The sequence below is a fragment of the Heterocephalus glaber genome, unplaced genomic scaffold, assembly GCF_053883595.1.
Source record: "Heterocephalus glaber isolate CG9 unplaced genomic scaffold, H.glaber_assembly_v1.0 deba00001914, whole genome shotgun sequence".
Lineage (NCBI taxonomy): Eukaryota > Metazoa > Chordata > Mammalia > Rodentia > Bathyergidae > Heterocephalus > Heterocephalus glaber.
This window is the reverse complement of record NW_028258516.1, coordinates 55,655-83,650: the sequence shown is the minus strand read 5'-3', so window position 1 is coordinate 83,650 and position 27,996 is coordinate 55,655. Positions and strand designations below refer to the sequence as shown.

At 51.9% G+C, this 27,996-nt stretch overlaps 1 protein-coding gene and 1 long non-coding RNA gene across 8 annotated transcripts in view; one reads left to right on the top strand and one right to left on the bottom strand.

The window, feature by feature from the left end:
• Window positions 1-27,996, bottom strand: part of LOC147820456 (uncharacterized) — a 31,861-nt gene that overhangs the window by 2,621 nt on the left and 1,244 nt on the right. Inside the window, exon 2 of the long non-coding RNA XR_015448488.1 lies at window positions 794-26,036. This is a non-coding gene — a long non-coding RNA (uncharacterized LOC147820456). The remainder of the gene's footprint in view (window positions 1-793; window positions 26,037-27,996) is intronic.
• Window positions 1,863-27,996, top strand: part of LOC147820455 (anthrax toxin receptor 1-like) — a 35,264-nt gene continuing 9,130 nt past the window's right edge. The window contains exons 1-15 of one of the 7 annotated variants that reach the window (XM_087204195.1): window positions 1,863-1,952; window positions 7,653-7,721; window positions 9,154-9,225; window positions 10,547-10,628; window positions 10,724-10,757; window positions 11,642-11,721; window positions 11,792-11,860; window positions 12,155-12,235; window positions 12,331-12,388; window positions 18,412-18,510; window positions 20,829-20,898; window positions 21,420-21,501; window positions 22,290-22,547; window positions 23,426-23,623; window positions 25,588-25,919. In XM_087204195.1, the coding sequence (XP_087060321.1) occupies window positions 7,663-7,721; window positions 9,154-9,225; window positions 10,547-10,628; window positions 10,724-10,757; window positions 11,642-11,721; window positions 11,792-11,860; window positions 12,155-12,235; window positions 12,331-12,388; window positions 18,412-18,510; window positions 20,829-20,898; window positions 21,420-21,501; window positions 22,290-22,547; window positions 23,426-23,623; window positions 25,588-25,743 (1,398 nt within the window). In that variant the 5' untranslated portion in view covers window positions 1,863-1,952; window positions 7,653-7,662 and the 3' untranslated portion in view covers window positions 25,744-25,919. Of the gene's footprint in view, window positions 1,953-7,652; window positions 7,722-9,153; window positions 9,226-10,546; window positions 10,629-10,723; window positions 10,758-11,067; window positions 11,172-11,641; window positions 11,722-11,791; window positions 11,861-12,154; window positions 12,236-12,330; window positions 12,389-18,411; window positions 18,511-20,828; window positions 20,899-21,419; window positions 21,502-22,289; window positions 22,548-23,425; window positions 23,624-25,587; window positions 25,920-27,996 lie in introns of those variants that run through there. The other 6 variants (XM_087204196.1, XM_087204197.1, XM_087204198.1 and 3 more) reach the window with 6 other exon arrangements.

Here is a 27,996-nt window from a genome sequence, read left to right as displayed (position 1 = left end):
TTTCCCCTAGTTAGAAGTTTTTGATTTCCATGTGAAGAAATTTAGAAATAGGGTTTTTTTTTTAGAATGTATAATGTGAAGTTACTGATTCTTAATATTTTCTTAGGATTATAGTATAAGGGTACTGCATTGGGCTTTTTGGAAAAACTCCATAATTGAATGATTTTTTTAGTTCTAGAATCTAGTCTCCCTGGTATATAAAATTTGTGGATGTTACTTGAGTTGCATAAATGTAGTAACGTATCAAGTATGTGCTGGCAATGTGGTACATATTTTAAAATGTATAAATTATTCCTTTTTCTGCTTTCCACAATCCATTTTTTTCTCTTTTTAGGGCCACCTCTATTAACACAGAAGAAGCCAACAGGACTGTATACTTAAATGTATCGCGTACTAATGGCACTGAATTAGCTGTGAGTGTGCAGTGGGAAACGGTATCCGAAACAGCCTTTGGCATGAGTATGTTTCATTTCTTGTATGAGCAAAATATCCCTGCTGGGGCTTCTCCCAGGGCTGGGAGGTGGCTCCTGGGGCCCAGTGACTGAGAGCCCTGCAGAACCCAGGGCTGGGCCATGTTGCTGCAGGGCCAGAGCCACCCAGAGCCCACCCCTGTGGTGACACCCCCACTTGAGGAGAAAAGGAAGTCACTGAGGCCTGTGCTGGGGGCTGAGCACTGGAGGCCCTGCCAGTCCTCTTACAGACACGGGGTTTCCCTGAGGCCCCATCCTGCCTGCAGTGACTGGGACTGCTTCTTCCTGGAGTTGGGTGGAGGCAGGATCTGAGGGCCACTCACTTGTTCAGGATGAAGTAGATGTCGGAGACGCCTGGGCATGGCGGCTGATCTGCATTCCTCTTATGCCAGCTGTGCACTGAGACCTGGGGTTGGAAACTTCCGGAGCCCAGGCCGAGTCGCTGGACATTTCTCGAGCTGGCAACTACATCTGGGGGCTCCCTGTGCTAAACAGGGCTGAAAGGAGCAGCAGCAGAAGCAGGAGGAAGAGCACAGAACTAGGGCCATGACTCCCCATTTTCTTGGCTGTCTCTGTGACCGCTTTGCTTATGAACCCTGCCCCAGGGCCTCCTGGTTGACAACCTCCCCTGTGCCCAGGGGCCTTGGCTGGCCCCTGGAGCCCTGTCACCAATGCCCAATGTGCCCACACAAGTTCCCTCTCGGAGCACAGAGACTGGGAATCCTGCTGCCCCAGGTGTCCTGCTGCCAGCTGTGCCCAAGGCCCTTGCCTCCTCCTCTAGGCAAAACACTGGGATTATGATGGACAGAATGGTTGACATGGTGACTTTGTGAGCTACAGCTCCGCCCAAGGACCTGCATGTGGTCATGATGCTGACCATGATCCTGATGCTGTCAACAAGCAGGTCCCTGGGCAGAGCTGCGGGTCACAAAGTCACCATGCCAACCATTCCATCCGTCATAACCACAGGGTATTCTGCCCTGGGGTGGGGGGAGGGCCTTGGGGACAGTCCGTGGCTGGACACTGAGGGAAGCAGTGTCCTCAGTCACTGTGCTCTCAGAGGGAACTGGTGTGGGCCCACTGCGCATTGGTGACAGGGCTCCAGGGGCCTTGGTCCCTGGGCACAGAGGAGGTGGCCACACAGGAGGCCCGAGGTGGCTGGTGTTCGGCCTCCCTGGGCTCTGGACAGGGTCCCATGAGCAAGGAGGTCACAGAGACGGGCAGCAAAATGGGGAGGCACAGCCCCTGTGTGCCCTGCTCTGTGCTCTTCCTCCTGCTCCTCCTGCTGCTACCTATGTGGCTTTCCAGAGCCCAGAGCTTCCAGGACCCTGGCTCAGGCTGGAGAGCTTCCCACTCCTATTACCCGAACTCTACCCATTTCTGCAGCTACGGAGACCCACAGGCCAGGCAGAGTGGGAACCAAGATGAGGACGTTCTGCAGTACTGTGATGGCGCTTTTGATGTCTACTACCTCCTTGACTCGTGAGTGCTCTTCTTACCTCGGCCTGGGTGGGCCCAGCTGTCTGTCCCCTAGGTCACTGTAGGAGGATGTGGTATGAGGGGTTATGAGCCTTTGCCAGAAGAGAAGCAGGGCCAGTGTGCTGTAAGAGAGGAGAATCCAGCCTCTGTGGCTTCCTGATTCCTGGAGGGGGACTAAGGACCCAGCAAGGTGGTAGTCTTTTGCATCCAGCTGAACATCCAAGCCTTTATTGGTCAGCTTCTCTTTGGAGTGAGTTAAAGAAAATAAGTGAGTCCCCTGTGTGCCAGAATTCTGTCCAGGTGATCTCTGAGAGCCATTACGGGAGCCATCGGTGCAATGCCCTATGATTCCAACCTGGGAGTCCAAGCAGGACCAGAGTATGAGGAGAGGGTCGGGCAAGAGGGGGAAGCCAAATAGGGGTCCCTGAGACAAAGGCTTCCGTCAGAGGAGGGATGGGTCACATCTGTGATTCCTAAAAGACTGGCAGCCTTGGGGAGGATCAGTTGGAAGGGGAAGGATGAGACTGGGTGGCAGTACAAAGAGGAAGGGTCCTAGGCGGCCTGGGGAAGGCAGGAGGGAGCCTGGGACAGGTGTGTGCAGAGCAGAGGTGGCACCCACAGGCTGGAGCTGGCAGAGGAAGGAGGGAGAGTGAGGGGGGAGCAGAGGAGCTGATGTCCATCCTCCTGACCCCAGCTCTGGGCAGTGTCACCTTGCTGCAGGGGACAGGGGCTGCAGCCCTCCCCGGGCATCAGGACTGTGGTAGCTGCTGGAACACACAAACCAGGGTCGCTGTACTCTGGAAACAGAGAAGCCTGCGTGCCTCTGCCCTGAAGGGGTGTCAGCAGAGTTTAGATGGGAAGCGGGCAAATCTGCCTCTGACTGTCTCCTGAAAAGCAAAGAAAGGGCTGGATTGAGAGGCTGCAGTTCGGATCTTTCCTGCATCCCCTCCCCTATCCTCTGCTGTCTACAAGGGTCTGTGGAAATAGTTGTTCACTGTATTTAGGGAATGACGATAAGAAAAATGTCTATACATGTACAGGGCCCATGCAATTTTAAAAATATTTTCAGTCCATCTTTAGGTGAATGGGTAGATGGAAAAGCTGGAGATATGGAAGGCAATGGTACTGTGTCCTGGGCACCAAGGTTTCCATGAGGACGGCTCACATCCACCAGGTCTACTCTCTTGGTTTGCAGACTTCCTCCTTGTCTCTACCTTTCAACTATTTCATTATGACGTGTCTTGGTGTAGGCTTCTTCGCGTTATCCTACGTGGATGGATTGGATTTGCAGATGAGTATCATTCGTGAAATTTGGGATGTGTTTGGCCAGTATTTCTTCAAGAAATGTCTCTACTCCTTTCTCTCTATTTCTGAGACTCTTACATTGTCTATAGTGGTCTGCCTGGTGGTACCCCACAGATCCCTTAAATATCCATCACTTTTCTTCTCTCTTGCTTTTTTTTTTTTTGTATTAAATTCTTTTATTGGTACATTGTAGGTATCCAACACAATTACATTTCTCATTGGGAATTGTACCTTTATATAATGCATCTTGGTTCTTATTTTTTCCCCATTCCTAGCCCTCCACCCTTCCCTATTTACAAAGACTTTATTTCCATTTTTTCCATTTCTCATCAGTTTTTCCTTTCCCTTCTTTCCTTTCCCCTGTGCCTCCCACTACCCCTACCCCTTTGGACCTTTTCTTCCTATTTTACATTATCGATTATTCATTCTAATAATCGGTACATTTTAGGTATACAATATAATGACATTCATCATTGGAAATTTGCACCTTTACATAGTCTCTCTTGGTTCTTGTTTTTCACCTTTGCCCAGCCCTCCCTTCAACCCCTCCAGCCCTCCCTATTTACAAAGATTTTGTTCCTATTTTTCCATTTTCTCATATTAATCCCATTCCCTTCTATCCTTTCCCTTAGCCCTTCCACTTCCTTCCCCTTTGGGACAACGGCTCAGAAGCCCCTACCTCTGGGCCGGGAACAGTGGGACTCAGTACCTTGGTCTGGTGGTCTGGTGTCCTCTGCGCCTTGGTAATGTGGAATCAGGTGGCTGCCTGTCTGCAGTGGGGTGATCCGGTGTCTTCCGCGTGACTCAGGACCTCGGTAGGGTGTGCACAGACCTGCCTGTCTGCAGCGGGCTGATTCGGCGTCTTCCGCATGACTCTTCTCTCTTTCATTTTCATTTCCTTGAAATACGTGCTTTAAATTATACTGTACTATAATTCAATTGGCTTATTCTTTCTTCTGCTGTTCAACTGTTCAGATGTAGAGCTGAACAGCTCCACAAAATAAATGAATATTTATACTGAAAAAAATTATATCATCCATCTATGAGGCACTTCATCACCAGCATTTCTGTTTGGTTCCTTCTTAATGTTCTCACTCTTTGTTGTTATCCTGACTTCCTTTAATTTTTTTGTCTTTGTTTTCCTTCAGTCTTTAAGCATAATTAAGACAGTTGTTTTGAATCAATATGTAGTAAATCTAAAGATTTGACATCCTTTGGAGTGGTTTTTGTTGATTAATATAGTTCCTTTGAGTGAGGTGTGCATTCCTATTACCTTGTATGCCTTGTGGAGTTTTTATTTATTCTTTTTTTGACAATTAGGTGTTTGAACATTATTATATTGTAACTTTAGAAATCAAATCCCAGCATGCTTTGGCGGGGGGGCGGGTAGATGTCTGTATTCATTCATGTATTTTGAGACTTTTCCAAACTATTTTTGCAAAGACTTCCTAGCTATATCTGATTACTGAGTTGGTGGCCCTTCAGCTCCTATTCAGGTAATATCGTGACAGATTTCGCTGAATTCTGGAAGCTCAAACAGAAGTACAAACACCATAAAAATTAGGCAGAGAAAACATCCACCAGCCTGTCTTTACAGTTGGTTTGTGCTGAGGTACAGCTTTGGAACTTAGCTGAGGTTGTTCTGCATCTAAAGATCAACCTGAGTCAAAAGCCTATGTTTGGATTTCTCTAAACACAATCCTTGCTCCTGTACAAGTGTGAACCTCAAAACTCTGGACACATTGCTGGCTGTGAGCATCCTAACTCCCAGTCTCCCTCCCCTTGCCTTTGATGACCTAGTGTAGGTCCCCACAGAAAATAGGCTACTCCAGGTGTCTATGGAATTGTCCAGTTTCCTCACTCATGTTCTGACTTCTGTGAAACAGAATCAGCAGCAAATCCTTCAGATGTCCCCTAGGCAGGTGAAAACGAAAGCTCACAAGTAAAGCATGTGTGTCCCCCTGTGGTTGTGGAGAGCCACTTGGCCTGGACCATGCTGGGAAGCGGGTAAGGGAAGGGTTCCACAGAACACCTCACACTTTTCCACCCTTTAGAAGGGGGCTTTTTCACCGTGGCACGTTTGCTCCATTTCCATAAAGCACTGATGGGCATTTTGCAGAGCTCCTGCAAGATGAGCACACAAGCATTTCACTTGTTTTGTAAGTTTCTGTAGGAGAACAAGGGCCCAAAGCATACTTGGCTGTTTATTCTAACATCCCTCCATGATACTAACTTTTACCTAGAATTCCATTTTTCCCATTTGTCAAGGAATGGTTTGAAGAAAAATTTAAATGCCAAATAGTAGAAAGAAACTCACAAAAAACTGAGAGCTCCTTCCCAACCACTCTCTGTGTCTGAACCCAATAGCCAAACATAGCTCCATGCAAATCTCTAGTTTTCTTTGACAATGTACAGATGTTTGTGATAACGTGTTTGTAACAACTGTCTTCTGCTGCTTTGAGATTTACCCATTGTTCATCAACTTGTTTTTATGGTGAAATTTTCTCAGCTTCTACTCCCCTATACGATTTGATCTCACATCCTTTCATCTTCTCAACCTGGTGCTGTCACAATGATGTTTCAATCAGATTTTATCAGAAGTGGAAGCCTATGAGGAGGTGGGCCCTCCCCAAGGCACCTACTTCCTGGGCACCTGACTGTGCCTGTGTCCTTTCCTCTGCCCACGAGCACTTGCTTTCTCCTGTGTCCTACAATCCAAACCCTCTTTCAAAATCATCACTCCTAGGACTCCCCAGGAGCAGGTGCCATAAGCAGGTGAAGAGTGATGAGAGGGAAAGCAAAGAGTGTGAGGATTAGGGAAATGAGGTGACTTGCTTCTTAATCTTGGAGTTGCTGAGGGTAAAGCCTGCATCCTGGAAAAGTCTTAGGGTCTGGTGTTTGCTTACACAGCAACTGTCAGACAGCAGTGTCACTCACATATGCCAAATACAGTGGACAGTGCATGGGGTATGAAGAAAGACCTGGCTATAGATTTATCCCGGGTATGGACATTGTGACAAATAGCCTGAAAAGAGCTCATTTTCCTCAATCATGAACTGGGACTAAGCAGACATCACGGGGTGGATCTGGAGGGAAAATGACCTCTACGTGCCTGGGACACATGTGCTCCCTGTCTGTTACCAGGAGATTGTTAGGATGATTTAGTTCTTCATTTCCTCCCGGTTTCTACACTGATTTAGACCCAGCCTAGCAGAGTAGATGGAACAGGAGGAGGTGGCTCTTGGAGTGTGACAGTCAGCACACATTTGTGTGACCTTCGGGGGTCCCACTTGTGGGCATGATCATCTCTGGAGGGGAGAAGGTGGCCTCCTGGTGGGTGCCTCTCACCCACTCACCATGGAGCCCCGAGTATCACACGTCCCTCCGCACCAGGCGCAGTTCTCTTCTGCCCCCTGATGCTTGACCGGAAGAGCTGTGGGGACCCAGAGACCTTTGCCAGGGACATAGGGCAGATGTGACTGGTTCCCACTGGACAGGAGTCACGAGGCCCCAGGCTCCTCCTGCTCCTCACTCTCCATCTGGGGACAGAGTGGGACACAATGGAGCAGGATGCTGGAGTGGGGATGGGAAGAGCCTGCAGCCATCCCTGCTGGTCCACAGTGTGGGCACCAGGGCAGCAGTGGCCAGCCTGTTCCCTTTCCCTGGCAGTGTCTGCTAGAAAAGGCCTCTTGGGCCTGCAGGGGCTGGACTACAGGCTGGTGACAAAACCAATGTCGCACAGTCTGGGGTGCTGGTCCCCCATGCTGAGGCCCAGGTTCCCATGGGAACATGTCCCCCAGCCTCCATGCTGCTAGGGAATGTGGAAAGGAAGAGGAATCTGGGGTGTGATGAGGAGATATGCAAGGCAGATACAGTCTACAAAAGGTTCCCGTTCCAAGGGCAGGTCTGACATCTGGAACCCAGGAGTCCAGCAGGGAAGCCACAGGCCACATCTGGTCACCTCTGGACCTGGTGATGGCTCTAAAAGGCTTCCAATGGCCATGGTGCCAAGGTCACTACCCACAGGGACCTGGGAAGGTCACATCATGGGCAAGTGATGGCAGAGAACCCACAAGTCAGAGGTGACCAGAGACTTCTTCCAGCATGTCCCCTTCTTCCAGTTGGTGTCACAGCCATCACCTAGTGTGACCAGCTGCACTGGTCGGCCACCAAGAGTCCCTTGTGCTGGGAGGCCCCTCAATCCCAGCAGATGGCCTGGTTGGCCAGCCTCTTCCCACTGGTGGCCCTGAGGACAGTCACCTCCAGGATCCCCTACTGTGGTCAGAGGCATTGGGGTGGGAGCCAGTGTTAAGGATCCTGAAGAGAAGGGGAAAAGACAGAGGCCAGGTGTTCCTTGAAAGGGCACCTCATCCCTTAACTCCTGTATCTTCATTGCAGATCCCAACCCATGTTGACCTGGGCTACCTTGTCCTCATGTTTGGAAGATTTGGCGGAGAAATATGTAAAGTATGCTTCTCTGTGATGCAGGCTGCTTGAACATCCATTAGACTTGGTGGGGTCCCTTGGGTGGGGGCACAGAGCCCAGCATGACCAGGCAGGAAAGGGGACAGGGTGCACTGGTCCTCTGGGTCTCAGCTGTGTGCCTGCCCTGCCTGGGAACCTGGGCACCTGCAGGGACACCGTCTGCCCTCCAGACCCCCAGGTTGGGAAGGAAGTCAGGAGAGCAACTCAGTAGCTGACACCTGGACACAGGGTGCTCAGGGCCAAAGGAAAGGGACAGAGAGTGTGCCAGGAAGGTTAGAGGGGAAAACAAGGATTCCTAGAGGGAAGTGGTCCTGGGCAGCTTCCCAGAGGAGATGGGAAGTAAACTTGACCTTGAAGGCTGGAGAAAAGTCAGGGTCACAGTAACCCTCAGGGTGCCCTCTAGTGGGTGGTCTGTTTAGGCTGAGGAGTGTGGGTAACTCAGGGGAGGGCTGGAGACAAATCCTCACAAGTTGCTTGGGGCCAATGTCACAAGGATTTATTGTTCCAGGCCAAGGAGGGCCTTGAATTCTTCCTCTGTGTCACAAGGAGCCATGGAAGATTCACAGGCAGGGGAGTGATATAGTGCTCCAGGAAAAAACCTGTCAACTGTAGGTGAACAGAGCCAGGAAGAAGAGCAGGAGCAGTGGTCAGCTCAGCCAAGAAGGCTGCAGCCACTTTGCCGAGGGTCAGAGGTCCTGGGCCAAGGGCAGTTGGTCAGTGGCAGGAAGGGGAGGCATTGTGAGGGAGTGGGATTTCCTGAGCTGGAAGGAGGGAGGAGGAAATGGAGGGAAAGAGGGATGGGGTTAGGATAGAAAGAAGGTGACTGTAGAAGACAGGCCAGGTGGGAGGGAGGCCCCATGAGGAATGAGGAGGCTCTGTCTCCTTTAGTGTGTGTGTGTGTGTGTGTGTGTGTATGTGGTTATAGCCTTGATATGAGTGTGCCTATGTACAACTGTATGTGTGCATGACGATATGTGTGACTATGTACATGTATGACGGTATGTGTGACTGTATGTGTGCTGTGAATGTATCAGTCTATGTGCATGTGAGTGTGAGTGGTAGCGTGAAAGTATGACTTTGAGTGTTGTACATATGTGTGTACTGTATCTGTGTGTGAGTGTTGAGTGTGTGTGAATTTGCATTATTGTGTTTTAGAATGTGTAGATCAGTGTGTGATTGAGTGAGTATAAGTGTGTGTTGGGGTGCTGGCCCAGAGGCTTGGTCATGAGGTCACCCTGACTCTCCCTGGGTCCCTGGGTCCCCACAGGGGACTGCAGCATTGCCTACTGAGGCTCTTTGCCCGTATCTGAAATGACCCTGGGCACAGAGCTGTGAGCAGCAGGGTCCGTGCTTCCCCTGGGGATGTGTCCTGGCGTCAAGTTCCCTGGCTTCTCACAGCCATGCTTCTCCCCAGCCCCAACCTGCGCATGTCCTTCATTGTGTTTAACACAAGGTCAAGAGTTGAAATGATGCTCACCTCAAATAGGTAGGTGTTGGTGGGACCCGGGAGGTGGGCCCCAGGGGAAGAGCTGGAGGTTTGTGCTGGGCAGCAAGGTCCTCTGGTGGGTCCCAGACAGGCAGCCCCAGGGGGCCCTGTGTCCTGGGCTCCTAAGGGTGCCACAGGGAGGGCTGTGGGGAAGGTGGCCTACATGTACACACAGGCTGAACACCAGAGGGGTGCTTGGGAGCTGCTGATGGGCTAGGCGGTGAGGGACCTAGCCCCTTAATGCAGTGAGGGACCTGACAGAGTGAAGAACGGAGGAGAGGAGGAGTGCTGTCTGGGGGCAGGGGAACTGCTGCCAAGAGCCTGGGATAAGGCAAGGGACAGAGAGGGGAGCGAGCGGGACAAGCCAGCAGCCAGAGAGGAGAGGGCGGGGGCTGGGCTGGGCAGGACCTGGCTGGGCCTCCCCTGGGCAGGGCTGGCTGTGTCTCCTCCTAGGCAGGGCCCAGGCAGAGACGCATCCAAGGCCCTCAGAGCTTGGCCCACAGCAGGTCTCTGCCCCAGGAGGAAGCCGCCCTCAGCGTCTTCACTCTAGGTGGCCTTGCTGTGCGGGCTCAGCCCTGTCACAGCCAATCAGCCTGAACACAGTCTTCCTTTTCTGTCCCAGTGCTGCCACCAGAGCTGGTGCTGCCTGCCCCGATCAATCCTGTCTCTAACAGCCCCTGACAGCTCTGTCCTGGCAGCCTGAGGACAGGGCTCGGCCGCCTCAGCAGCCTGCGGCCACGTCCCCACCTCAAGCCTTTAGGGTCAGGAACACTGAGGTTCTCAGCCCCGCTGCTCACGAAGCAGCCTGGCTCCTTCCTTTGGTGGCTAAGGGAGGGGCAGGTCAGGGTCTGTGCAGTGGAGACAGCACAGGACAGGCTGAGCTTGGGACCTGTGAACCAGCCTTCATTGCTGGAGGACAGAGCCTCAGCAGGGTGTCCTTGGCTTCCAGTCAGCATCAGGCATGGGGGGCTCCCTGAAACCTCAGACTCAAACTGCATGTCCCTGGGTCCCACTCCACCCTTGCTGTAGCACCCCTGGGGAGGGGTCCCTGAGGGTGGGGTGCTTGAGACAGGATGAGCTCAGAGAAAGTCAGGTTCCTGAGGGACCTGCTCTCAGCCTCCCCACCACCCAGAGGGCTCAGAGGTCAGGGACAGAAAAGGACACAAACCTGGCAATGATCCAGCACACAACTGGGTTGGGAGAGTTGCTCATGTTTCCCGTCCATGGCATTTCCACAGTTCACCCAGCCATAGGATGGCTTGAGGGCTGTTTCTTTCTGTCCACTTTCCTCACCTCCATCTTTTTGCCATGAATTTTTCAGAACGACAATCTTCCATCATCTTGTCCAGTTGGAGACCATTCCCACTGGTGGGAAAATCTACCTGCAGAAGGCACTCAGACAGGTGGGGAGCCCACTTCCTGGAGTCCATGCTGGCCCTCACCTTAGAGCACTATCCCAGTCTACTGCTCTCTCTATGGTGTTTCTCTTTCCTTGCAGGCGAATGATCAGATTGCAAGAGCCAATTCCAGAGGTGAGCCCCTGCCTTCCTCCTCAGGTGGCTGCACTGAGCTGGCCGCCCTCCAGGGAGCTCTATGTGCAGACCCCATGGTTCCCCAGCCTGGCTCTGGGAGCCCATTGCTCCCCTTCCCATCCCAGTACTTTTCAGTGGGCAGAGCACCTGCCCCAGCATGGCTCTCACAGGACAGGAGGTCCCATGGGTCCACACAGGGCACTTGGTCACTCTGAGCTCCTGGACTTTCACTGGGCCCTGTGTGCAGAAGGAGAAGGCCGAGATCCCAAGCTGCCTGAGAACCACCATAAGGAGCCCACTCTCTCCCCAGGGCCAGACCTTCCTCCCCTTCTCCGTTCCTGTCTTCCATGGCCCACTTGCTCCTGGACCTGCATCTCCTACCACGAAAATGGCTGGCAGCTCTGGGCCAGAGTGGTGGGGCCCAGTGGGGACTGTGCTGGGGAAGAATGGGGTCCCCTGTCCAGGACCCCGCATGAGAGTGCTGAGCAGCTGGGCCGCTGTCCCAAGCAGAAACCTGCAGGTTGTAGCCAAAGCAGGCACTGGCACCACCCCTTCCTGGGCTGCTCTGCAGGACAGGCTGCTGCTTCCTGTGCCCAGAGATGGGCTGGGGCTGGTGGACACATGGCTGGGCTGTCCTCAGGGCAGAGGGTGTGCCTTCTGGGACCAGTAAGGGTTCAGGCTATCTGGTAGGGAGATGGCCCTGGGCAAGAGCCCCTTCTCATTCTGGGGTCTCTGGGTGGTGGGTGCTGGGGTAAGGGTTAAGGTGTGAGGAGCACCCACCTGCCTTCCGTGGGCAGTGCTGAGGCCTAGCAGTCTACGGTGGTCCTGGGTCCCCTGCTGGTCACTCTTGGACCTTACTCACCACCCCTCTTGTTTCTTGACAGGCAACAGGGTGTCTAGCATGATCATCGCTCTACTTACTGGACAACTGAAGCCAGATGTACTTAACAAATCTGTGGTGGAGGTGAGTGGGCTTGTCCTCAGCGTTCTCTGTTCCATTCTGTGCCAAAAGCTCACCCAGTTCTTTCCCTCAGGCTCACAAGGCTCGGACCATGGGAGCGTACATTTACTGCATTGGTGTCAGCGAATACAACGTAGAACAGGTATTTTGGATCGGGTGACTGGGGGCCCTCTGCAGTCCCGCTGGTGACAGATCTCCAAGACAGCTCCTCAGGGCACCAGGAAATGCGGGCAGCAGGTGTGCCAGGCAGAAGGACAAAAATGGGTTTCAGTACACCGCACCACACTGAGTGGTGCAGAGCTTCCTATGTCCTGAGCCTGGGGTGCGTGCAGGCGCCCCCACGGCCCAAGGGCATGACACTGTGCCCTGGCTCTGGGGCCCTGGTGCATCGAGGAGTCCCTGCCTTGGGGGCCAAGCCAGTTCCTCTCTCTTATAGTTGACAGCAATTGCAGACAGCCCAGAACACGTCTTTGGCATACATGGGGTACCCAGGAACCTGCATGGAAGAGTTAACTACGTGCGTGAGTGGGCAGGGTGCGAGCAGGGGGACAGCGGCATCTCTTCAGGGCCTGAGGCTCACATTCCTGTCCCTTCTCCTGCTCTCCATCTCAGATTGGAACAAGGGCCTGTCTTGAACTCAGATCAGTGGAGCCTTCCCCTCTGTGCACAGGTGAGAGCTGAGGGGTGATAGCTATGGGCAGGGCGGTGCAGGGAGTTGTGTGCACAAGTAATGTGTGGTGTGTGTGGTCTGTGGGATGTGTGGTATATGTGATGTGTAATATATGGTGTGAGTACTGGGGTATGTTGGTGCTGTGTGGCTATGTTCCGTGTGTCCTTGATGGATGTATGGGTATGCATGATGTATGTGTGATATTTGATTTATATGTGTGTTTTATGTTATGTGTATGTGTTTTATGGTATGTTTCTGATGAGTGTGATGGTGTTTTCATTTTGACATGTGTTGTTTGTTGTTCTTGGTGGATGAACTATGTGTAGTACATGTAAAAGATACATGTTGTGTGTGGTAGGGTATATGCTTTGTATATTTGTGAGTGTATGTGGTGTATATTAGGAGTATGGCAGATGGATGTTATGTATGATATATGTATTGGTGGTGCGGTGTGTATGTGTCCATTGTGTGTTTGGAAAGTGTGTACATTATGTGTTGTGTTGGTTTATGAGGGGTGTTTTTGTGTGTTTATATGGTGTGTGTTCGGGGTACAATTTGTGTATGTTTGGTAAGTTTGTGGTGTGTGTGTTTGTAGTGTGTCTTTGATGATTGTGGGGCAGGGTGTGTTGTGATGTTGTTGTATGATATGTGTGGTATGTGGATTTGTGGAAATACGTTAAGCTGGTATCTAGATGGTCCCCCAAAGCTTCATGCACTCATAAGTGGGGCTTTGAGGAGTGACTGGATCATGGGTATGTGGTACTGGATTAGTCCACCAATTGTTTTAGCATAGTTCTAGGTATGGATGATGGATTTATTGAAGAAGGAAGCCCCTCCCTGGATGTGGGTGGCACCAACCAATAGTCTTGCAACTTGGATGAAATAAAAAGGGAAAGAAGGAAGTGCTGCTGCTTCCTGCTTGCCATGCCATGAGTTCTTTCTCCTCTGCCATGCCCCTCTTCCGTGCCACCCTGCCTTGTAGCCAGCTAACTATGGACTGAAACCTCTACAAACTGTGAGCTAACATAAACCTTTCCTCCCATAAGTTACAGATGCCAGATATTTTGTTCCAGCAACAAGAACCTAACTAAGACAGGATATATAGTGTGTTTTTCAGTATGACATGTATAAGGAGTGGGTATATATGTCTGTGGTACAGGCTATGTGTATCTTTGAGAAATGTGGTGTGTGATGTGTTTACATTTGCCATGAGGGGACAGTGTCATGTGGAGTAGGCAAAGCAGGTTGTGCTCTGTGATTTGTGGTGTGTGTATTTGGAATATATAAGATGTTTTTGGTGGAGTGTGGGGGTGGGTATAGTCCACATGACTCTGCATTGTGTATACATATATAATGTATATTCAATGGGGATGAAAGTCAAGAGTGACTGTGAGTATCTGTGAAATTACTTATTCTATCTCATAACAAAAATATTTCATGTAAAATTATTAAAAATACATAGTATTTCAAAATTCTGAAGAAAACCCCAGAATTCCACAACAGATAAATAGGTCAAAACATGTTGAGTATTCCTTTCCTTAATGCTTAGTTTTAGAAGGTGTTTCACTTAATCTTGACTGAATGAAGAGACTCCTGGAGCGGTAATTGGATGGTGAGAGCACAACCTCACCAACAGGTTAACCCACTAATGAGCTCATAGACAAGCAGGTTTAGAGGAAGTGGGAATAGTTTAAAGAAGTGGGTTATGGGGCATGACCTTGGGCACTATTAACTGGTCTCCAGCTCCTTCCTCTGTGGCCTTTCCAATCTGCTCTGTTTCCTGGCTGCCATGAGTTGAGCTTTCTTCCACTACACCCTTCCTCTATGATGTCTCTGCTTTGGAAACAGCAAGCAGCGAACCTGAACCCTCTGAAACCATAAACCAAAAGAAACCTTTCCTTGTTTGAGTTGTGATGTGAGATATTTTGTCCCAGTGACAGTAAGCTGACTAATACAGGAAATTGGTACCAGAAATGAATTATTGCTGTGACTGAACCTGATCCAAATAGTTCAGAAGCCTTTAAAATTGGTTTGCAGAGGGAGTTTGGAAAATTTTAGTGATGTGGGCTACATAAGCCCTACAATGCTGTAAGCAGAGGTTGATGGATGAGTGATTCTGGTAGAAACTTAGAAGATTAGAATGGTGACAGGAAGAGATGGGAAAGACTGCTCATGAGGTTTTAGATGGGAATGGGAATTGCTCTGGAAATGTGCATTTTACAACTGGCAAAAAATATGCCTATATTAGGTCTGTGCACTAAAACTTTGTGATGCCAACTTTAAAGGCAATGATCTAATTGACTCGATGGAAGAAATTTAAAAGCGGCCCAAAGTTCAGGCTGTAGCATGGGTACTACTGGAAAATTTTAGCAAGACTTACGGTGAGGATCAGGAGGAAAAAGCAGAGAAGAAAGATTTCTAAAACTTTCATTTGGCCAGAAAAGAATAATGTGTAAAGTTGGAGCCAAAGGAGGGATGATTGCTGAAGAGATTAGCACCATTACAAAGAAACCAAATAGTTTTTATTGAAACATCTTAAAAGGAAGGTGCCTTGAAGATATCTCAGAAATCATCAAGATGCCAACCCTTACAAAGTATCACAGTGTAAATATTTCATTTGAGGAGAGAGCTCCAGGAACACCTGTTTGAGAAGGGTCCCAGTGGAATGTGTTCTTCAGCACTCATTTCATCATTCTCAGCCACTCAGACATGCAGACACCACTGCAGCCATGGTCCAGGTGGACACAACTCAAGTTAGCAGAAGATTTTAGCACCATCCACGTGATGCTGGTTTTGCAGGCATGCAAAATTCAAGAGTCATGGGATCATAGAGGTTTCCACTCAGATTTCAAAGAAGGTCTTGGAGAGCTTGGAATATGTCACAAGGCTCTAGTTTCTGGCTGTAGACCCTGAGAGTGTAGTGCACGAACCTGAAAGAGTGAAATCAAAGCTGCAGTGGAGATCCCAGGAAGTTGGAAATGCCAGGAGCATGGAATGCCCACAAAGCCAGCACAAGAGAGAGACCATGTGTACTGCAACCAGTAAGGCTATTGGGATGGGGCTATCAGTGCCTTTTGAAGTTCATATCATACCACCACATACCTCGATGTCAGACATGGAGATATAGCACTTAATTTGCATTGCTGTGGATTTTTCTTACTGTGGTCCAATTGGTTTCTATCCCCCCATTCTTTCCATTGTTTGCCTTGCATCACTGTACCTTGGGATTATGTGACTTGTTTTTGATTCTTACAGGGGTTCACAGCTAGCTAAGAATATTTCTGCTGAGCCTCAGGGGAGTCTTTAGACTTTTGAGTAATGCTGAAACTTTTGAGTCTTTGGGGGAGGAATTAGTGTACTTTCACTTGTATGCAACTAAAAATTTTTAGTATTGAGTAGTTAGTAGTTTTATTTGTATGCAGCATTGTTGCATCATGTCAGGCAGAATTATGGCCTGGTTATCGTATTGTGTAGAAATGAGGTTTGAAGAAGGTGTACTTAGGCATCAACTTGACAAGGTGGGTACTTGTGCAAGTTAATCTTGATTGTCAACCAGACTGGATGGAGAAACTCGTGAGAGGTCTTGGATTGTGAAGGTGCCAATGTCACAGTGGCTTAGCACACCAGTGAATTCATAGCTGAGAGGGCTATCAGTAGATGGTATCGCTAGATGATATTACTCCTGCTTGGAGTAAGTTGGACATGGGGGCATGACCTTGGGAACTATATCTGATCCCTGTCCCTTCTTCCCTGGCTCTTTCACACTTGTTCTGCTTTCCCTTTGCCATGACTATAGCAGCTTTCCTTCACCATACCCTCTGCCATGACCTTTCTGCCTTGGAACCAGGTGACCATAGTCTGAAACTTCTCTTTGGATCTGTATAGATGTTTCTGGCTTTGGATTTTTTGAGGATTTGGAATTTTGCCTAGACACACTAGGATATCCTGGAGATGAGATACAAGTCTCATCAGTTATGCTTCATGTACGCTCAGTTATGTTTCATGCACACTGTGCATATGTAGCCTGAAGGTGATTCTATATATGTTAGTGCATTTGTATTTTAATCATGATTTGTCACAAAAAGTAAATTGTGGGATTTTCCACATTTGCTCTCATATTTAAGCTTAAAAAGTTACGGATTTTGGAGCATTTCAGATTTCATTTGTACAGATAAGTGATCCTCAAAATGTTAAGAGGAATTTAGAGCTCACCCCAGAAAGGCCATGCTGATGTGGAATTTGAAATATCAAAGGAATTCTAAATCCAAATCATGGGGAAAACAAGGCAATCACATCGCTGAATAAAACAAAAGTGTTGCACAAATTCAGCACCGGTATTGTACAAGACAGAAAGTAAACCTCCATGCCTGACCCGGCACCACAGGAGCAGCCGTTTGTTCCACCCCACCCCTCTGTGGAAATGACAGCACTTATCCCAAGGCTGGAAGTGATAAGGATGCCCCCAGTCCATCCCAGGTCCCTGCCTTGGTGCACTGAGGATGCTCCTAAGTGGTCCAGAGGGAGGCCACCTGTCTTTGTCATGGGCACTATGTATGCAGCCATCATCCCCATGTGGCTGGCTTCTGACACCCAGGTGGAGGGGACAGGGAGGGTCAGGCTCTTCCTCCCACAAGTGACACCTTGGCTGCTACAGCTGCTGGGTCCTGGCTTCTGTGTCCCTTGTGGGAGGCGCCATGACTGCAGGCTGTGGGAAGACAGAACTGTGCCCACTTTGAGCTCTGCCACCCACGGCCCAGGGGAGGGATAAGGTGCCAACCACCTGGGCTGCAGTGTGGTCTTCGATGGATAGAAATAGCACTGTGGGGACATTGGGGGACAGACGGACAATGATGGCATAGCATCAGGACGTGGATAGGAGCTGAGGATGGCTGGACCTGACCTCTCCACCCTGGACCTCTGCTCTGCACCCGAGCCCCTCTGATGCTGGGCAGGGTGGGGGCTGCAGTGCTGGGTGGAGGTGGGTCAGGGACCTCACCCCAGGGTCTCTCCTCCTTCTGGTGTGAAGCACCTCAGCAGATCGGCTGCCCTGACACACAGGCCCTGACGTCTGGGCAGCCAGAGAAACCCCAGGTGAGGACAGGAGCTGCCACTGCTTCCTCCCAGCCACAGAGCTGAGGTGACAGGTGCCTCCAGACACCAGCTCCACTGCTGACCTGTTACACTCCTGGGTGTCCCGAGCAGAGCTGCCATACACATAGTGACTCGGGGAAGCTGAGGCAGGAGCCTGGGCCCCAGGTGACACAGAATGGGCTGGGTACTCAGGCCGGCATGGAGAGCCAGTCCATGTGCAGGGACTGGGGGACAGGGCTGTTGCAGCCCAGGGTCCTGGGCTGGGTGACCTGGGGCCACACCAGGGCCATGGTGACAGGAAGGATACAGGCCTGGGCCAGGAGCTGCTGTCAGGCCAAGGAGCTGGGAAGTGCAACTGGAAGACCCACAGGAACCCAGCCTGGGTGCTGCAGAGCTGCCCAGCTGCCCTCTCTCGTCCCTTGTGGCTTGGCCTGAGGGGCATGGAGGCCCACGCTGGTGGAGTGAGGGACTTTTGGGTCCACGGGGAGATGGGCTGTGTTCCTTGTGGTTCAGGGAGAGGCTGGGTTTGGAAGGAGGTGTCAACCCCCATTAGTCCCCCTCCTGGTAGGACAGGGGCCTCTGGTGCCCCCATCCTGGCCCTGCTCCTGGGGTCTCCAGTGGGGACCATGGGAATTCAGGATGGGAGGCCTCAGCTGAGATGGCCCCTGGCAGTTGGGTGTCTGTCATGCTGCTGTAGTCGGGGATGGTGGGAGGAGGACTCCCATGTGTGTAAGGCTGGTTCTGCTGCATCCACATGGACCCTTGGTGACAGCAGATGTGAATTTGGCCTGGGGGACACAGATAGTCAGATGCAGCTGCTGCCTCTTGGGGCCCCTTTGGATTTGTCCTACAGGTGATCACAGTGAACAATGGTCTGAGAGAGGCCACAGAGTACAGCTCCCTCACTCATGCCTTTGAATGTGCCCTTACAGCAGCCAAGCAGGTGATTCTGAAAGGCTACGGCTTCCATAATGCAAGGAACAGAGACCAGGTCATTTGCAGATTCAAGTTCAGTAACAATGTTACCTTCGGTAAGGAGCCCCTTTGTTTTCTGAGCCACTACCATCCTACACAGTTGTACCCCCTCCTGTCTGTCACCTGAGTCCCTGGCCCTTTGCTGACCTTCTTGGAGACTGTCACGGGGTTCCGGGCACTGAATGTTGACAGGTGAAGAGGGGCCTGGCTGGGGTGCAGCCACCTCTCTGTTCATCTGGAAAGCAGGGAGGTAGGAAGTGTCCATCTCTCCACAAGCAGGCCAGAGCAGGCCTCCCCTCAGCAGGTTTGTGTGGTGGGCGCTGTCTCACAGCAGCATCTGGCCCATCCTATCCCCACCCTTTTCTGAGAGCCTAAGACTTGCACCAGACCCTGATGGCAGGACAGGCGACAGAACTTACAGTGCTTACAGTGTCAGGTTTGTGTAACTTTAGGTGAGGTTCTTTACTATGACAACCAAAGTATTCAGTGCAGTCCGTTCATGGCTGGAAAACTATTCTCCCTTCAGCCAGGTTGTGCTGGGCTCTCTGCTTCCCCTGACTGGGGGACCAGGTCTCCGTGGGCCAGGTAACCTGCCCTGCAATACCTCTCTACCCTGGGTCAGTGGCAGCAAGGTAGGGATAGCTTTCCACAATGAAAACCAAGTATCCCACCCCCAGAAGCAAACCCTTTCCCTGGCCAAGTGTCCTCCAGCCATTCTCATGATCAGCAGCAGAGAAGGCATAAAATGCTTCAGCAGGTCACAGGTAATATGATCAATGACACAGGGCCAGACAGCACTAAACCATTTTGTGACCAAATGTAGAAAAGACCTAAAAATACTACTATGTACAAAATAATTGTTAATTTTCTATCTTAAGTTACAAATGTTTATGATTATTTTAACATTTATTATAAATTTTTCTAATAAAAATGATACATAATATAAAATAAAAAGTAGAAATAGAGAATGCAGACATTGCCCCTAAACCATAAAGTGAAGTTCTGTTAGCACTCTCAAATACACCACAAACATTTTACTTTCCCATGAGTGTGATTTTTAAAGACCCTTCAGTGGGATGTGCACACACTGAGCAGCACACAAATGCTGCTTTAGGACATTTCAGTGTCTGCAGGGGCCAGGTGTATGGAGGGACAGAGACCCTGAGCACTCAGGGACAGGACTGCAGTTTCCCGTGCTGGGTTTGATCTGTGTGCTCTACAGTGCAGTGTGCAGTGCTGACCCCACCCGCCGGCCCTGTAAAACCACAGGCTATTTCTCCACAGACGACAAGCCTGTTTTTATAAAAGTTAAAACACAACTCTAAACCTGATCCCGCTACCCAGGAGCCCTCTCCTCTCAGTGTCCCTGGAACATGGCCCTGTGCTGGGCAGGGTGCTGTGGAGCTGGCAGAGCATCCTCCCTGCTGGCTGCTCCACCATCGGGCTGAGGTCAGGAGGGACCTTGTCTGTCCCCACCTGTGCCTGGGGAAGCCAGAGTCAGGAGAAGGGACAGGGAGGGACTAGCCTCCCAGAAGCACAGATGGCAGGACCTGAGAGTCCTTCTGACTCCATCATTCCAGCCAGCAGAAGGGACACTGGGGACCTGGCAAGCTGGAGCCTGAGGCAGAGGGCTGCATGCAGGGGCCCAAGGATGTGGCTCGGCACTCACCTGGACCAGGGCTCAGGAGGTATAGGGAAGGTTCTATTGCTGCATGTTAAGGAACTCTTCTGAGTTTCCAAGCTCTTACAGAAACAGAGAAAGATAGATGAGGAGAAGACGGAAGGAAGGAAAAAGGAAGGAAGGAAGAGAAGGGGAGAAACAGAAATCACCAAACATCCCCATTTCCTCCGCGGGCTGCCCCAGCTCAGTAATGACCCCACCTGGGCCCTATGGTCAAATCCCAGGGTCGCCCTTGGTCATCTCAGCCCACCCCACACCCAGTCCCCCAGCTAGTCCCACATGACTGCTGTCCACACGGTGCCCAGGATCTGCGCACCCACAAAGATCCACTGCACCAGGAGCAAAACCCTGTTCTCTGCTCAGTGTCCACCTCTGGGCTCCTGTCCTTCCCTCCTCAGTGATCTCTGAATTTCCTGCCTCAGGGCCTTGGCATGTGACAGCCCCACAGCTTAGAACACACTTTACTCCCAACATTCCCTGGCTGCTGCTTGTCTGGTTACTCTGAGCTCGAACATCAGATGCTCAGGAAGAAGTGATGTTAGTGGACGTGGCTCACAGCACAAGAATGTATCAGAACCATCAAATACCTGTCCCCTTCTATCAGTCTAAGCCAGCACCTCTGCTTTCCAGAAGACAGTGGTAGCAGGGTAGGTGACTTGTGTAGTGATGTCCGCTTGTGTCCTTTTCTTTTAGATGAACATCCAATCAGGATGAACATGACAACCATAATTTGTCCCAAACCACAGGCAGTGCAACCTGGACAGTAAGTCACCATGGTTCTGGGTCCTAGGGGCAAGGACAGTGTGGCCTCTGTTTGCCACTGTCTCCTGTCCTGAGGTCGGCCTGCTCTGCACTGAGGCGCCCTCCCCACCTGCCCTTGTGGGTGACCTTCAAGGTGCCCAGGGAAGCACAGAAGCCCAGGCACTGCAGAGGGCAGGTGCACGAGAGGCTGGGCCAGACATGGCTGCCTTTCCTCCGGGTCACCTTTCCCGGCCAGGACCACACAGCGCGTGATAGAAGTGTGACGGTGATGCTGTTCAGACCTCCCTGGTCCCTCAGCCACGGCCAGGATGGCACCATCTGCCGTGAGGGCCACTCACTGCCTGAGCTGCAGCCCTTGCTGAGGCTGACCTCACAGTGACTTGGGGAACCAGCTCTCATGACCCACGTGACTTCCCCCTGGTCACCCTGAATGTGTGACTTTCAGAGTCATTGTCCTGAGCAGAGCTATGAGGTCCTGGTCCCCATAGGTCGGGTCCCTTGTCTGTCCCTCCTGTGCATTAGGAACATCACAGTGGAAGTCAGCCTGAACAGTGGGAGGGACTTCCTTGCCCGCAGCATCAGGGTGAAGGCCACCGCCGACTGTGTGAGTATTGGAGGCTGTGTCCTGGGCTGTGCCGAGCACTGCCCTGGGCGCACATACACCTGGGGAGGCAGAGGCAGGGGGTCCCATGTAGGCCAGAGGGCAGCTGTGCAGACAGTGAGAACTGATTGCATGGACAGGGTAGGGTTCACAGCACACAGAACCACCAGTAACCTCAGCGGCCTCCTCTGAGCCAGCGCGTGACTCGGGAAGGCTGGGCAGACAGCCCGTGGGCCCTCATTGTGAGTGACAATTAGGGCCAGCCCTGTCCCTTTTCTCACAGGCAGGAGGGAACACCCTAAGCCTTCTAAGCCAATTCCCCAGGCAGGAGGGGCTCCCACCCCTCTGCACAGGGGCCCACTGAGGCTCAGAGAGGGTGAGGTGAGCCCAGGATACAGAGCCAGGAGATGGGCGGCGAGGCCTGGGGTCTCCTGTCTTCCCCTGAGTCCCCAGCAGCCCGGCCTCCCCAACATGGCACCTGTAGCTCTCTGTGTCCTCAGGACGAGCTGTACTGGCCCCGAGGTGAGCAGGGAGGCTGGGGTCACGCAGGGTCTCCTAGGCCTCCTTGTCCGGGCTGAGTGCAAAGCCCTGAGCAGAGCAGAAGTGCGTCCTGCAGCCTGGGGACCAGGGCCGGCCCCTCACCACTCTGGGGACGCTGAAATCTGTCCGAGCTGTGTCAGCAAAGATGAGTAGAGGGTAGCCATGAGCAGATGCTCCAGTTGCTCTCCTGCCACCTGCAATTCATGCTGTCTGTGTGCTGGCCATGGTCACATGACAATCTCCTCCTGCAGAATCGGCCCCCCACAACCACCACTAGGCGCCCCAGGCTGCGTCCACCATCACCAACGGTATCGACCACAAAAACAACGACTCCAGCCCCAGTCACTCCTCGACCCCTGGACATCGCTGTCTCCCAGACCAGCCCACCCCAGCTGACGAAACCACCCAAAAAAATGCCAAGCAAAGCGCTTCTGCTGCTCACAGCAGTGCTGGGGCTGCTGCTGATCCCCATGGTGCTCTGGTGGGTCTGGTGGTTGTGCTGCAGGAAGGTGAGTCCCTCTGCAGCCAGGGACCAGGACATGGGACAGCCCCCTGCTCCAGCCTGTGGGCCATTTCCCATCTGCCCTGAGCCAGCAGAGCCTAGCATGTGCCATGAGAAACCCAGACCCCAACCCAGCCAGAATCCCATGGGTGAGGGTGCCCCAGGATCCTGGAACAGGGAAGACTACCTCCCAAGAATGTCTGCTTGTGTCGCTTTATGTTCTCCTTGGGATCCAGTGCTCAGGGCTTTGGGAAAGGAGAGCTGGCCCTGTGTCCACCCTGGCTGCGCTGGGCTCCTTTGCATTTGTCTTCATCTCTATGTCCTCCGGGGCCAGGGCTGGGCTGGGCTGGGCGCAGCCTTGGGGGTACAGGGCTGAGGATGGAGGGCATCTGGGGGCTGAGCTGGGAGGCTGTCCCCAAAGGAGCACAGGGATGGGGCAGGGGCAGTCTGGGGCTCAGCTGAATGGGACCAGAAGTGTTAAGTGGCTGGGCCAGGGGACTTGGCTAGGGGTGTCAGGAGACAGGGTGCTGCCTGGGACCTGTGCTTGCTGCACCGTGGTCTGGGGAGGTGGCAACTGCAAAGCCAGGCCCAGGGGGAGGGGACAGTCACCTGCCAGTGCCCTGATCCTTGCACAGCCCCCTGCCAGGCTTCTGCCAGCCAGGGTGACCTCAGGAGACCAAGGTTCCACCATGGGGCTGTGGGCAGGTGGGGCAGAGGCAGACCTTGGAACAAAGGAGTTTGGCTGTCACTCCACACAGGGCCCTCCCCAGTGAGTGATGCTCACTGTCATTTATATCATCCCAAATCCTTAGCTGACCCCACATGCGGATAGCCACTCCCCAAGGGCTGCAGATAGGGATGAGAACAGGTGAATTTCTCTTGTAGAAGCCGAGAACTAAGAAACCTGCTCATCCTCGTCCTCGTCCTCGTCCTCGTCCTCGTCCTCGTCCTCCTCCTCCTCCTCCTCTGGCTTCTCCTCCACCTCTGGCCCCAGCGCCAGACCCGCCACCTGACACCGCGTGCCTCACCATTGCCGTGTGCTGCTGTGCATGCCGTGGCGTGTGTGAGAACACGGGCCCGGAGGTGAGGGGCTGGGGACCACGACCCCAGCTGGGGCTCTGGGGAAGAGGAGCTCTGGAGCCCTCTGAGTGGACATGGCTGCGTGGACTTTGCAGGGATCCTGTGGTACCAGAGGACAGCTCAAGACCTCCCCCCCCACCTTGGCCAGGCAGGGCAGCACCCAGGGGAACTCGCCCTCTCACCCCACCCCAGCCTAGCCCAGCCCCAGGATCTGTGGCTTCCACCTGGGAGCTTCTTGCCTCTGTCTCCCCATAGCACTGCTAAGAAGCCAGCCCTTGCTAGAGACACTGAGAAGCCACTAACTGCCCTGTAAAGAGGGAGGACACCATGACCAGTGGCCAGTTCTAACTGTGGGGCCATCCTTGCCCACCCACAGGACCCAGAGGCCAGCACTTGGTCATGGAGCCAGTGTGCCCCCACCCTGGGCCAGGCTACTCCTGTCCCATCTCTGCCTTCCGCTCCTCTGCCTTGGTTTCAAGCACACACCCTTGAGCTCAACATGGGCCTCCTTACCCTCTCTGTGCCCACGTGCTACCCTACCCTATCCTGGGACTCTTGCCCAGCCACATGCCCACACCCGTGCCCCTTGACACCCTCTATGTCCTGCTCACATGCCTCCAACCTCTGACCTCCAACACCTGCTGTTAGCTAACTTGTGGCCCAAACATTCTGACCTCCCAGACACCCAAGAGTGCCAGCCTCCCCAGGGCATCCAGAATAGGGCCTCAGTATGGCCCTGGGGACAGAGCTGTCAGGAGCTCTGGTCCTGACGCTACTGGAGGCCGAGTCCTGGCCCTGCCCTTCCTTTTTGCCCCTGTGTCTTAGTTACTTTTCTTGTTGCTGAGGCAAAACATCCCACACCCGAAGTTAAAGGAGGAAAGGTTTATTTAGCTCACACTTTGTAGAAGTTTCAGTCCATGGTCAGCTGGCTCCAAGGCAGGGTGGCATGGCCAAGAGGAATCACAGACAAGACACAGTTCATGGTGGGCAGATGTCAGCAGAAACAGCAAGCAGCAAGAGACAAGGAAGGACCCTCTTTCTGTCCCTTATAGTCCACCCAGGCTACACAGCCTTGGGGCAGGCAGCACTCACACCCAGAACTATGCCAAACCAATCAGTGGACTGACTTAGTAATCACACGCCCTTAATCCCAGTATCACACACTCTAGATCCAGCTACCTCTGAAAGAGACCCTCCTCTAGGACCACATGAGGCTTTGGGGGGACACCTAGACACAAGCCATAACTCCCAATCTGCTTTTAGGGCACCATGACCTTGTGTAACTTCGGTCACCCCAGCTGCCACCAGGTGCCACTGATAAGGTCTCAGCCCAGTGACCAGATAAGGAGAACACAGGGACCCTCCTGGTGGACACAGTGGGCACTGCTCTTCCCTGACCCCTGTCCTGTGGGACTGTGGCTCAGGGTTGCGTTGGGGCAAGTGCTGGGGGGACACACTGGTTGGGGGACACACCAGGTTGTAAAGATCCATTTCAGTCCTTTCCTGGGACACGGGGAAATCCACATGGTTATGAGCGTCCTCCGTGGAGGTGTGATGCTCAGGGCTGGGGGTCGCCAAAGTTTCCTGTGGCTCAAATCTATGCCCGGGTGTTCTGGTGTCCCCAATGAATCATCCCAGCAACTGTGGGAAAGTTGTGTGCACTTTCCCAGTTCACACCAGAGACAGAAACCTGCAGAGTTTATGTGACCTGTCCCTGGTCACAAAGCCCAGGCCTGGCTCCCACCTCCCCTCCAAGGATGCAGACTGGCACCCCTTTCAGATCCACTGCTCAGCCCCCAGCCTGCCTGCTGTCAGATGCCTGGACTGAGCCTGGAGGCAGTGGAGGCTGGAGGGCAGCACCAGGGAAGGTGCCTCATCCAGGCCCACCCTCCAGCCAGGTGCTTGCATCCTCTGGCCCAGTTCCAGGGGCACTCAGCCATCTCCCCTCTCTCTGCTCTTCCCACCAGGGCAGCTGTACCAACTTCAACCTCCTGGAGGCGCTCTGTGCCCAGGGCCCCTTGGCTCCCCTGATCGGTCTTCAGCCCAGCCAGGACAGCCTCTCCGTGGAGTACTGCTCCCGGTGCCATCCACCCCGCAGCCCAAAGTGCGAGACCCCCTTCTAGAATACTCCCCCTGCTGCCTCCCCCTTCCCGGACAGCCTGTAGGCCTGCACTGTCACTCCCACCTCCATAGACCACCTCTCAGGCCCCGCTTACCCAGATGAGAGGTCTTCTTGCTGAATTGGACATGCCATGGAGTCTTGGATTCTAATAAACTAGAGTTGTAATTTGTTGCTGCACAGTGAGGGTTTGTCACTGGGGAGATGCTCCCCCGTCTGAGTGGTGCCCAAATATGCACTCTGTTATCCTTTGGATGCCAGGTATGCGTGACCCCACTGCTACCACTTTGTCTTCATCTGTCACCGAGGGACGGGAAACATGGATGTAATGTTAAGACCTCACTGAACAAACAATCCATAATTATTCAACAGTGAATGAAGCAGCTGAATTTATGCTTTTCACTTGACTTTTTCTAGGCACAAATAGGTTGAATATGCCCAGTATGGTTTGTGATCTTTATGGACTGAATGGGTGGATAGTGATGACCCTATTTTCCCCCTGTTGGCAAAAGAAATATTTTGGTGGAATGGCCCTAAGTAGATGTGTAGAGGTGGTTTTTTGCATTTCACTAGATCAGTACCTTTGAACTTGTTACTGTTTAGTAGTGTGACAGCCTTGGGAACCAGCTCTGTTCACCTGTGCCTCAGTTTCCTAACAGTGGATGAGGATACTATTTGTGTTACAGACTTGTGGGGCCCCGGGGAGATGTAGAGCGAGTAGAGCCTGGGTAGATGTCCCCACCCAGTTGGGTCTGTGTACTCCATTGTCATCCTGCAGTTTGAAGCAGGATGAAGCATCCCTACAAAGATGGTCCCTCGTTCCTGCCCCTCCAGGGCCACCTGCTCTCTGAGCTGGACTTTCCTTCGTGGGGTGCCCCTGTTATACGTGCAGAGCAGGGAAACAGGACTGGATTCAGGACCTCCAGGGCCACAGTGTCCCTGGTTGGAGAGTTGCACCCAAATATTGGGATTCCCCGGTCCCTTGAGGCTCAGAACCTGGGCTGCCGGGACTGTGGTTTGGATGTCTTGGACCCAGAATCTGTCTGTGGGGTCTGTTTCTTGGGCCAGAGTGACCAAGGCTTTAAGTCATCCTAATGATCTAGGGTTGACATAAGGACTTCCAGATGATATAAGGGAAATACTATAACTCCCAACCTGTTAGATGTCTGATATGCAGAGTTCCTATTCTCTAAAATGGAAGAATGAATTCTAGGAACAACAGAGGTTAAGAGTAGGAAATATTTATTGAGAAAAGGATACTTTCTGTCTGGGACAGAAGGGGACCCAGAAAGTGGGTTGTCTATGAGCCCACTTTTCAAAGAAGTTTTAGACACCAAAATCATGAGTTGGCATAAGGTGGGACAAAAGTATGGTCAACCAATGCAATTGCAAGTAGAGTCACTTAGGTAATGTTGATCCAATAGGGAAGCAAGTCACCTACCAAGTGTGCATGGAAAGAACAAGGACCTTTCCTGGAAAGGATGGGTTAAGGTGTTGGTCCCCTGCCCAAGTGATATGCCTATTTAGAATATCAATCCTTGTTGTTTATCCCCGGGGAACTACATGTAGTCATTTCATCGTTGTCATGAGGCCTGGCTTTCAATGAATGAACCTCCACCCACAGTTGTAATGTGTTCTCATCCTCTGCACTGACTTCTTTGAGGGCCTAGTCCTGTCTGACTGTCTAGAATATCTCTACTTAACTTAGCTGTCTGTAATAATAAGAGTCTCAGAGGATACAGGTGGGCAGTTCAGGTGTTCACATCTGCCCAAGCCATCCTGATATAGTGCACCAAGTAATAGGAGGAACACATGATATAGAGGGAACAGATGTTAACTCCCAACATGGTAGATGTCAGATAGTCTGAGTGTGTGTTCCCCAAAATCAAAGAATGAATTCTAAGGAACAACGGAGCTTAAGAATAGGAAAAATTTACTGGGGTATAGGAATGCAGAATAAGAATAGCTTCTGAGAGATAGGAGGGGTCTCAAATGGGTTGCCAATGAGCCCACTTCTCAAGGTAGTTTTATAGCGCAAAGTCATGAGGAGTGTGTACAACATGGGTAAAAAACTATAATCGATGGATAAGATTACAAGTATAGTGGCCTAGGTAATATTGACCCAATAGCAACAAGGGTATATGGATGGCATCATTAATTTTGGTCAAATAATCTGTAGTCTTAGTCTTAGTCTTCTTAGTCTTTGTAGTCTTAGTCTTACTGGTCTTAGTGTTAGTGGATGGAGGCGGATGACTCA